General features: G+C 40.3%; 2 protein-coding genes across 6 annotated transcripts in view; one reads left to right on the top strand and one right to left on the bottom strand.

Annotated features, from left to right (window-relative positions):
• The window catches only part of LOC143278067 (uncharacterized), an 8,475-nt gene extending 844 nt beyond the window's left edge, over positions 1-7,631 (bottom strand). For 3 of the 5 annotated variants that reach the window (XM_076583090.1, XM_076583094.1, XM_076583091.1), the window contains exons 1-12: positions 7,295-7,631; positions 4,192-4,315; positions 3,934-4,048; positions 3,686-3,739; positions 3,058-3,197; positions 2,792-2,923; positions 2,431-2,590; positions 1,848-2,062; positions 1,611-1,690; positions 1,040-1,184; positions 599-734; positions 188-370 (exon numbers count right to left, since the gene is read on the bottom strand). In XM_076583090.1, the coding sequence (XP_076439205.1) occupies positions 188-370; positions 599-734; positions 1,040-1,184; positions 1,611-1,690; positions 1,848-2,062; positions 2,431-2,590; positions 2,792-2,923; positions 3,058-3,197; positions 3,686-3,739; positions 3,934-4,048; positions 4,192-4,315; positions 7,295-7,419 (1,609 nt within the window). In that variant the 5' untranslated portion in view covers positions 7,420-7,631. The remainder of the gene's footprint in view (positions 1-187; positions 371-598; positions 735-1,039; positions 1,185-1,610; positions 1,691-1,847; positions 2,063-2,430; positions 2,591-2,791; positions 2,924-3,057; positions 3,198-3,685; positions 3,740-3,933; positions 4,049-4,191; positions 4,316-7,294) is intronic. The other 2 variants (XM_076583092.1, XM_076583093.1) reach the window with 1 other exon arrangement.
• Positions 4,880-7,284, top strand: LOC143278068 (baculoviral IAP repeat-containing protein 3-like). Its single transcript, XM_076583095.1, has 4 exons — positions 4,880-5,567; positions 5,656-5,985; positions 6,065-6,395; positions 6,602-7,284. The coding sequence occupies exons 1-4, from the start codon at positions 4,904-4,906 to the stop codon at positions 6,699-6,701; spliced, it is 1,425 nt and encodes a 474-aa protein (XP_076439210.1). The 5' UTR covers positions 4,880-4,903; the 3' UTR covers positions 6,702-7,284.
• Positions 7,632-11,055: the final 3,424 nt, after the last annotated feature.

Raw genomic sequence — 11,055 nt, 5'->3', positions numbered from 1 at the left:
TGAAGAGTTTTGTCCCTTTGACCAGTCATTATTAGCAACTGACAGAGTTTTGGTGTCAACACATCGGTTCCAAAAAAAAAAAAAAGAAAAGGAGAAGAAAAAAAAAGATTACTCATTAAATAAGCATGGTATATAGGGACTAATAGAGAAAAAAATAATCTTTTTTTTTTGGAAGGGAAAAACTTACTCGACACCGGAGCGGGTGACTGTTTTCGAGCGGATGCCGGCGGAGGTGAGACAGGCGTCTGCGAGGGCCCGGGCTGGTCGTCCATTGAGGACTGGTTTACTGACGGCCCGGGCTGGTCGTCCATTGAGGACTGGTTTAATCCCGACGGCCCGGGCTCCTCTTCGACGACCTGCAGAGTTTGCACTGACAAAAAAAAACCCAACAACAACAAGAACCTGGATTAAAACACTGTTTTTGTGTATGTATGTGTATATTAATTAGATTTTTATTTAAATGATGTGTAGGTCACACTACTAAATAATTTCACTTTTTAAACTTAAAAAAAAAAGAAACCTAAACAAACAAACTAGTAAAGCTGTTTATAATTGTAAAAAAAAAAATCTATTTTTTTTGTTTTGTTTTTGGTCATACCTGCTCCAACAGCTCTCAGACCCTTGTACACCGTGCTGTGGTGTGTTTTGCCAGCATAGGATTCTTTGTGTACAATGAGGCTGTGGAGCATGGCCTCTGAAATTGCGTTCTGCACCTCCGCCGGCGACTCCCGATGCTGAGGAGAAAAAACAAAAGCATTTAGCCAGTTTAGGTAACCAAACATACAACAATAACAAAAGGTAAAAAAAACAACAACAACAATCTATGAGATAGATTTAAATAGTAAAAACAAATCACTCTATACAAAAATAGAAAAAAAAATGATACAAAATTAAAATAAAAAATAGTACGATAACCATGTTGAAATTTTTTTTTATATTTTGGTCTTAACATGCAACTTTGTGTGTGTTAGTACAGCTTTATAAAAATTATGCAAAAAAAAAAAGAAAAAGATATATGCGTAGGAGGATAACTACTTACTGCAACAGCTACACTTTTTCGCATTTGTGTTGCTGTTGTATGCGTCATTTTTCTGAACACATAGGCTGCATGGCTAGAACTGATTTGTTTCCCTGTTGATGTGCAGAAAACCCATGGTGATTCTGCGGGTCGCTCATCCAAGTATCTTGAACAAAGATAAAAAAAAAACAGAAACAAAAAAAAATATTTAGTATCTAAAAGAAATATGAAATTTGGGAAAAGAAGGGGGTGGGGGGGGGCGGGGGGGGGGGAGGGGGGGGAATTACAAAAGTATAAAAATCAAACAAATGTAGAGGGATTGTATTGAGTTACTTCCCCTTCCGAGAACTTCGAGCTGGAGTAAAACAAACTGTTGTCAAAAAGCAAAGCAATAAACTACAGAAAATGTAAAAAAAAACAAACGTTTCTGACTGCTGTCTCTATGTTGTGCGTGTACGTGTGCGTGTATGTTTTTTCTCTTTTTTTTTATCTCTCTTTCTGACACTTTCTGCATGCCTATAAACAATAAATAAAGTTTTATAAATGCAAAAACAGAAAAAAAAATGTTAAAAAGAACTCTCCCAATATTTACCGCTGCAGGTGTGGTTTCAGGTCTTTAGATAAATATATTCCAGCCGCTCCATAAATCTTCATAGTTTTATGAGTGGTGACCTAAATAAAAAGAAAGCAAAACGTTTTAATTTCATTGAAAAATCAAGCCATAAAAATAACTGCAAACACATAGGTTCATATGCAACAAAAAAAAACCCAACAATAACAAAAACATTTCTTTTTTTTTAATTAATAAATATTCAGCAAATAGACTTACATCAATGCGGTAAAGGTTTTCATCCTCTTCCACAGTTTTGGCGTTATGAAGCTGCTCGACGGTCATATTGCGGATGGCTCCCAGCCGTGAGATGCTTCCGACCGCGAGCAGCGTCATAAGGACATCCCTGGCCTTAGTCTTGTCAGACCATGTGTCCTCACAGGCCAGGGATGTCATAAGATTTTTTGTTTCAAAATCATTTTGTATGTCCATTGCTATAATCAAACAGAAAAAATATTCACAAATTAATGACAATATATTTTCTAAAAAACATTAATTATACCTCTTTCCTCTAACTCACATTTTCAAAAATAATTCTTACGGTTTTTTTTTTATAAACTTTGTACTGTAATGGGGGTTTGAATTTTTTTTTTTTTTGGTACAGCACAAACTATGTATACTTGTTGTTTTATAAACTATCTTAAATAACAGTGACCTGTATTTAACATTAAAAAAACGTGTTTAGATAAAGAAAACACTGAAATTCCTCTGTATATGTGTGTCTCTTTTTTTTCTTTAAATTAAAAACATTTTATGAGTTATAAATTACAAATGTATGTAAGTAGAGTAGTAGGGTACTTACGTCTCGTCTCCGTGTTTATCGCAATAGCACGCATTTTTTTTGATGCTCGGAATTGGACCATTGCGGCCTTGACATGTGTGTGCAAATTCTGCACTTCGGAGGCCAAGTTATTTTTTTGTAAAAAAAAATGTTTTGCCTCCGACAGCCACTTTAAGAAAGTCTGCACACACGATTTTCAGACAACGTTAAAAAATAAAAAGAATTTACATTATTTTGGTGTTTTTTTTATGTATTAACACACTTAACTTACTTAAAAAAATAATTCCCCCCCACCCCCTTCCTCCACCAACATCAATTAAACATTTAAAAAATCACAAATAAAAAAAAACCACAAATAATTTGTAAAAAAAAATATCCTTACACTGAAAGCCAATAGTTTGTTGTATTGGCTTGATGCAACTCTGTTGCCTTCTTTTTGGAGAATCGTTTTCATGGGAATCAATATCATCGTCATAAAAATTGCGGATGCACGACTGTCGTCGTCGTCAGGAATCTAAACATAAAAAAAACACATAGACATAAGTTTTTTTTATAAACAATAAAATCATATGGGTTATGTACATGTTAAAAAAAATAACCCCTCCCCCTAAAAAAAATTTTTTTTTTTTTAGTAAAAACTAATCTTACCTTAAAAATCACCTCCAGATTTGCAGACCTGTTTAATGCCAGCAGACAACTCATGATGGAAGTCATTTCTTTTTTTATTGTGTTCAAAGATCTTTCTTGAAATGTTCGTCGAAATTTAATAAAATCCTCTAAAACTTGTCCTGTAACAAAAAAACCCACATGTTTAATACACAAAAGAGTCTTTAAATTTTGTGTGTGTGTGTGTGTGTGTGTGTGTGTGTGTGTGTGTGTGTGTGTGTTATAAGCTTACAAAAACTCTTTTATACAAACATCACTTTAACTCCCTCCATACGAACGGCGAAAGAGACGACGTTAACAGCGTTTCATCCCAGTTACCATCATCAAAATATTGCAAGCGGAAGGCTCTTATACTGAAGAGGTGAATGTTGACAAAGAATACCACAATTCTGACGACGGAAGCTAAAGGCTGGGTCATTCAGACACCCACTGGACATCCGAGGGGTCTGTGTAGAGTAGAAGAGAGGACTGGCCGTACTGAGTGAGTTAAACAGTAAGTGAGAGAGTTACGAAAAAAAAAAGACCAGAGACAAGGAATGGGAATGAGAGTCTGTGATTGGGTGTTTTTTTAAGAGACTATTTCTACAATAATAAATGAGCTACGACTTACTTTGAGGATGTTGAGCAGGGATACAACTAATTTCTTGCTCTGGTCCGTTTCGTTCTGTAATCATATAAACATGTGTGTTAGCCGTAGCTAGTCGTGAATAAAAAAAATTAATAACATCAAGAAACATCTGAAAGTCTTTTTTTTAAATTTTTTTATTATTCTAACATTTTTATCAAATAAAAATAACATTCTTACTAAAAAAGGAATATGTTCATATGTTGTTGTTTTTTATATAAAATATTTCTTACTTGTACGTTTCATCAGTTGTTCCCATTGCTCGGAATCTCGGGCAACTTTTTCCACATTTTCCAAATGCCTTCCGAGGTTGATTATCATCCTCTGACATAGAGGACATTGCACCTTCTGTCAACAACAACAACAAAAATTAGTTTAAAACAATAAAACAAATAATATATATTAAAATAAATTATAATAAAAAATGTGTGTATATATATACAGAGATATATAACATATAAAAAAATGAAAGAAAAAAGGTAGCTATTTACCTTTCGTTTTGTTTGTAAATCATCATAACGCATTCCTCTCGCTTTTATTATGTCTACTTTGTGCACGGCAACCATGTGCCGTGCTCTGTTGGTGACGATCTTGTCACATATTTTGCAGGGATATCTGCACACACACAAAAATATACTGTTTATAATTAATCCAAAAATAGTAGATTGTCAAATGTTAGTATCTGTTCATACTTGAGTGTAATATATAAAGCGGAAGGCTCTTATACTGAAGACGTGAATGTGGACAAATAATACCGACGGAAGCTAAAGGTTGGGTCATTCAGACACCCACCGGACATCCGAGGGGTCTGTGTAGGGGAGAAGAGAGGACTGGCCATATTGAGTGAGTTAACCGGATTGGGGGGTGGGGGAGGGGGGGAGAGGGGGATAAAACGGTCCAATATACGTTGTTTTTATTTTTATTTTTTTTTCATGTCCCTGTAAGAAGATTTTTCCCTTGCAAAAAAGGTATTTAAGTAGTCTGCTTATAACCGCATTACCAGACACTCTAGAGATATTAAAACTGACAAACACTCCCAGCCATTACCTTTGTGAAAGAGAGAGAGGGGAAAAAAAAAGGTCTAGTTGTTTTTTTTTTTTATTGGATTTTGTATTGTTTGTCATTTTCTTGTTCTTCATTTACTCTTTAAAAAAAATGGGTAGTTCGTATCTTCCAGACTTAAAAAACTTTGAATACAAATCCATGCGACTTGCGAGCTTGGGGAACTTTCCGGCAGAGTTGGACGTGTCTCGGATCAAGCTGGCAGATGCGGGATTCTACTCTATCGATGACAAGGGCAGCGTGAAATGTTATAGCTGCTCCATAGTCTATTCGGACTGGAAAAAAGGAGACAAACCGCTGGAAGTGCACAAACGCATATCGCCCGAGTGTCAGCACGTGTTAGAGGTGTGGTCTTCTTCCGACAGCACGCCGACTCTCCGACCGGGACAGCAACAGGAATCACAACAAGAATCTAAAAATGATTTGCAATGTGATGCTGAAGCATACCATCCAGTCTCTGGTCCTCCTCCTGCTTCCACTTCTGCTTCTGCTTCTTTTTCCTTCACTTCAGCCGATTTACAGGGAATTTCATCACTGAGCATCAGTGTACCACAAAAATCTATATCAGTGAACATCAACAACACTGTACCTTCCAGACCCAATGTTTCACAGGGATCTTCATCCGCAGATTCTACTAGACCCACCAGACCCATGTTTCCCGTTCGAGGATTAGACTTGCAGTTGGCGGTCTATCCCATGTATTCGCAAAAAGAGACAAGAGTGCGAACTTTCAGAAACATACCGTGGGACGAAATGAGGTGTCCACCGTTGATGGAAATTGTGAATTCCGGGATGTACTACGCAGGTAAGACAAGTCATTTTTTTTTGGCTTTGTCTTTGTTTATACTTAATAGGTTTGTTCAGATATGCTTTTGTTTCTGGTTTAATAACAGGTTACGAAGACTGTGTGAGGTGCTTTTACTGCGGACTTGGCTTGAAACGGTGGGAACCCGAAGACGACGTTTGGGAGGCGCACGCGACATGGAGGGGCGAGTGCGAATACCTGAGACGTGTAAAAGGGGATACGTTCGTCCAGAACATCTGGACGAGAAACGACCCGGCGTTCGGTCGCACAGAAGTCGACTCCACATTGAACAGGAGCGGCGGGGGCCCCAACAACACCACTGCGAACGGTGGCTCAACCGGCACTTGCAGTGGGTCCAGCGACGCAGGTGGAAATAACACTACGTCCGGCGGTGGGAGTTCCAACAACAACGGAGAAGGTCAGTTGTTGTTTTTTTTAAATAATTAAATTTTAAGCTTTTTGTTATTTTTTTTTTACTTAATTTTTTTCTTCTACAGCAAATACCAACGAGGTCGTCGCCGCCACAGCCAACGAGACCGTCGCCGCTGCCACAACCAACGAGACCGTCGCCGCTGCCACAACCAACGAGACCGTTGCCACTGCCACGACTAACGAGACCACCGCTGCCACAACCAACGAGACCGTTGCCACTGCCACGACTAACAAGACCACCGCTACCACAATCAACGAGGCCGTCACCATGACCGCCAACGAAGCCCTCGCCGCCACAGTAGTCCGGTCAAAAAACAAAAATGTCGAGAAGATGTTCAAGTGCAGGATCTGCAAAAATGCCGGACAGGAACTCTTGTTTCTCCCTTGCGGTCACATGTACGCGTGTTATTCTTGCGGCATTAGGGCTAAGAAATGTAGTGTGTGCAAACAGCATATTGCAGCTACTGTTACAATAGAGTTACAATAGAGAAAAGGGCTATCAAATGTAGTGTGTGCAAATAGCATGTTAAAGCTGGAGAAAAGAGAATAAAGAGAGTTAAGTGACTTGACTTAATTTTTTTTTTGTTTGCTTCTGTTTTCAGATGGAAATCATGGAAATCAAACCAAAGAACGGTGAATACTCAGAAAGACTTTTCCAGTACATTAGGTTTTCCCTCGAAACGCAAGGGAGTGTCAACCTGAACACTGCTTTTGAATTTGCAAAAACAAACATGAAACAAAAAAAAAGCACACGACGCAGACATCATGCTGCATTTATGGGCCTTTTAAAGGCAAACATAAATATCATTGAAGAAGAACTGATTCGTAAAAGCTGAGCCATCTCCCTTCCACTTTCCTGCCCGAATCTACAAAAGAATCAACCATCTGCCTTCTCTCGCCCTTCACTGAGGAACAACAAAGACTTTTTTGTTATGGTTTTGACTTTTTTTTTAATTTAAATTCTGGTGTGCCTGTAAAAATGTTTTGTAAGATGTGCGTGTAAGAAATATTCATGTCTATATTCATGTCTATATTGTAATGTGCTTCTTTTTTTTATGTTGAGAAAAGGGATGCGGAGGAAAAAAAAAGTGGAAAGCATAAAGCAGAGGGCAACCATTTGCAAAACTATAAATTGTATGATCTGTGTTTTTTTGGTATTTTGTGGACGAACGAATCACGCACGTACACGATAACTTTCAAGACAAACTTGACAACACGGAGCTGCATATCACTTATGTGTGACATCAAAATCATTATACATAACATTATTAAAACCGACCAACAACTATTCAAACCTTTTTGTAGGTTTTGAAGCAGCACCGTCTGTCTGTCTGTCCTCCTCCGCACCGTCTGTCTGTCTGTTTTCCTCCATTGGCACACGTTGTCTCTCTTCAACACAAACTACAAACACTGGTAGCATATATCAGCGATACAAACAAATGTCCTCAAAACGCAGATGCCCGATATTGGATGTGAGTGAACGCAGGCCTACTTCACTTCCACTGTTTCAAAAACAAATGAAATCTGTTCACAAATAAAAATCACTCAGCACTTAAAAAACAACAACAAAAAGAACAGAACATCACACACACACACCGCACACACACCAGCGGGGCCGGGCCCACGAGCGGAGCCGGGGTTGAGCGGAGAGCTAGAGCGCTCGGTGAATTTTTCTCCCTCTGCTCTGCCCTTGGACGGCAAGGCCTCAGCTCTCTCTCTCTCTCTCACACACACACACGATACTCTGCCTTGTTGATCAACAACGATTATGAAATGAATTATGAACTGACCAAAACGGGGACTGTTGCATGCTCGTGGAAAAAAACTTTTGTAACAACAACAACAGTTAACGTTGTTTGTGTGTGCATGCATGCGAGAGGGGGGGGGGGGTACCCCATTTTCCGGAAACTTTTTCTTAACTCTCTCAGTTTTTTTTTTTTTTTTGTGTGGATTCAGCTTGTGAAGCGGAATTATGAAAATGATATGAAAATGATATGAAAATGACAGACAAAACAGACTGTTAGGTACTTGTTGAAAGCAACTTTTTTGTGATGCAGACTGGCCCCGCGCGCGCGCGGAGCGGAGTCGAGCTCAAGACCTCCCTCCCTCCCTCACCCCGCTCCGGGCCGGCTGCCCGGACCGGAGGCTGGCGCTCTCTCTCTCTCTCTCTCTCTCAACAACGTGTTATGAAAATGATATGAAACTGACTGACAAAACAGACTGCATACTTGTTGTTGAAAGAAACTTTTTGTGATGCAGACTGTGTGTGATGCGACTGAAAACTTGCCACCGGGGGTTGTAGTAAGATTCAAAACTTTGTAAGTTGAGATTTTGATCCACCCATCATAGACTGTAGTAAGATGTAACTTGTACTTTACTTTCTCTTTTATGACAAGAGTCGAGCTTAACGCCACACACACACACACACACACACGATTTGTTGACCCCGCTCTGCTTGCTAGCTGGGACGCGGCGACCTCAGCTCTCTCTCTCTCTCTCACACACATACTGACTTGTGATTGTGATGATGCGAAAAACTGCCACTGACCGATTTTTCTCCCTCCTCGCTCTGCCCCCCCCGCTCGTTGACATTCCAACAAGGATTATGAAATAAGTTATGAACTGACCAAAACGGACTGTTGCATGCTCGTTGAAAAGAACTTTACTATTATTAACCAATGCAGTTTTTTTTTTTTCATTTTTTTCTTTTTTTTTTGTGGTACTTGGATCTTCACAACAACAACATAAGCGCTCTGCTTGGCTAGCCGGGCGGCCTGACCAATTTTTCTCCCCCAGCTGTAGCTCTGCTCCCTCCTCGCTCTGGCTCTGCCCCCGCTCGTTGACATTCCAACAAGGATTATGAAATAAGTTATGAACTGACCAAAACGGACTGTTGCATGCTCGTTGAAAAGAACTTTACTATTATTAACCAATGCAGTTTTTTTTTTTACATTTTTTTCTTTTTTTTTTGTGGTACTTGGATCTTCACAACAACAACATAAGCGCTCTGCTCGGCTAGCCGGGACGTGGCGAGGCAGCCTCAGCTCTCTCTCTCTCCTCGCACACAAGCGTCTGACCAATTTTTCTCCCCCAGCTGTAGCTCTGCCCTTGTTAATATTAACAACAACGATTATGAAATGAATTATGAACTGACCAAAAACGGGGACTGTTGCATGCTCGTTGAAAAAAAAAACAAACTGTTGTATTATTAACCAATCAAATTTTTTTTTACAAGTTTTTTCTTTTTTATGCGGTACTGTTGTTGAACAACAAACAACAAAATATGGCCGTCCATTAAAAAAAGTTTGTAACTGCCGGAGTGGCGAGAATGTGAGGCTGAGGGTTGAGCGGAGAGCTAGAGCGCTCGGTGAATTTTTCTCCCTCTGCTCTGCCCTTGGACGGCAAGGCCTCAGCTCTCTCTCTCTCTCTCACACACACACACGATACTCTGCCTTGTTGATCAACAACGATTATGAAATGAATTATGAACTGACCAAAACGGGGACTGTTGCATGCTCGTGGAAAAAAACTTTTGTAACAACAACAACAGTTAACGTTGTTTGTGTGTGCATGCATGCGAGAGGGGGGGGGGGGGGTACCCCATTTTCCGGAAACTTTTTCTTAACTCTCTCAGTTTTTTTTTTTTTTTTTGTGTGGATTCAGCTTGTGAAGCGGAATTATGAAAATGATATGAAAATGATATGAAAATGACAGACAAAACAGACTGTTAGGTACTTGTTGAAAGCAACTTTTTTGTGATGCAGACTGGCCCCGCGCGCGCGCGGAGCGGAGTCGAGCTCAAGACCTCCCTCCCTCCCTCACCCCGCTCCGGGCCGGCTGCCCGGACCGGAGGCTGGCGCTCTCTCTCTCTCTCTCTCTCTCAACAACGTGTTATGAAAATGATATGAAACTGACTGACAAAACAGACTGCATACTTGGGTGTTGAGCGGAGAGCTAGAGCGCTCGGTGAATTTTTCTCCCTCTGCTCTGCCCTTGGACGGCAAGGCCTCAGCTCTCTCTCTCTCTCTCACACACACACACGATACTCTGCCTTGTTGATCAACAACGATTATGAAATGAATTATGAACTGACCAAAACGGGGACTGTTGCATGCTCGTGGAAAAAAACTTTTGTAACAACAACAACAGTTAACGTTGTTTGTGTGTGCATGCATGCGAGAGGGGGGGGGGGGGGGTACCCCATTTTCCGGAAACTTTTTCTTAACTCTCTCAGTTTTTTTTTTTTTTTTTGTGTGGATTCAGCTTGTGAAGCGGAATTATGAAAATGATATGAAAATGATATGAAAATGACAGACAAAACAGACTGTTAGGTACTTGTTGAAAGCAACTTTTTTGTGATGCAGACTGGCCCCGCGCGCGCGCGGAGCGGAGTCGAGCTCAAGACCTCCCTCCCTCCCTCACCCCGCTCCGGGCCGGCTGCCCGGACCGGAGGCTGGCGCTCTCTCTCTCTCTCTCTCTCTCAACAACGTGTTATGAAAATGATATGAAACTGACTGACAAAACAGACTGCATACTTGTTGTTGAAAGAAACTTTTTGTGATGCAGACTGTGTGTGATGCGACTGAAAACTTGCCACCGGGGGTTGTAGTAAGATTCAAAACTTTGTAAGTTGAGATTTTGATCCACCCATCATAGACTGTAGTAAGATGTAACTTGTACTTTACTTTCTCTTTTATGACAAGAGTCGAGCTTAACGCCACACACACACACACACACACACGATTTGTTGACCCCGCTCTGCTTGCTAGCTGGGACGCGGCGACCTCAGCTCTCTCTCTCTCTCTCACACACATACTGACTTGTGATTGTGATGATGCGAAAAACTGCCACTGACCGATTTTTCTCCCTCCTCGCTCTGCCCCCCCGCTCGTTGACATTCCAACAAGGATTATGAAATAAGTTATGAACTGACCAAAACGGACTGTTGCATGCTCGTTGAAAAGAACTTTACTATTATTAACCAATGCAGTTTTTTTTTTTTTCATTTTTTTCTTTTTTTTTTGTGGTACTTGGATCTTCACAACAACAACATAAG

The sequence above is a fragment of the Babylonia areolata genome, chromosome 35 (genome assembly GCF_041734735.1).
Source record: "Babylonia areolata isolate BAREFJ2019XMU chromosome 35, ASM4173473v1, whole genome shotgun sequence".
Lineage (NCBI taxonomy): Eukaryota > Metazoa > Mollusca > Gastropoda > Neogastropoda > Buccinidae > Babylonia > Babylonia areolata.
Note: the sequence above shows the minus strand (reverse complement) of the source record. Positions and strands in the feature narration are given on the sequence as shown.

What these genes read in the sequence shown, in the direction of transcription:
- LOC143278068 (XM_076583095.1), top strand. Translation starts at nt 4,904, where the DNA reads ATGCGACTTGCGAGCTTGGGGAACTTTCCGGCAGAGTTGGACGTGTCT. An exon ending in TTCCGGGATGTACTACGCAG is followed by an intron (nt 5,568 to 5,655) that starts GTAAGACAAGTC and finishes GTTTAATAACAG; the next exon opens with GTTACGAAGACTGTGTGAGG. An exon ending in TTCCAACAACAACGGAGAAG is followed by an intron (nt 5,986 to 6,064) that starts GTCAGTTGTTGT and finishes TTTCTTCTACAG; the next exon opens with CAAATACCAACGAGGTCGTC.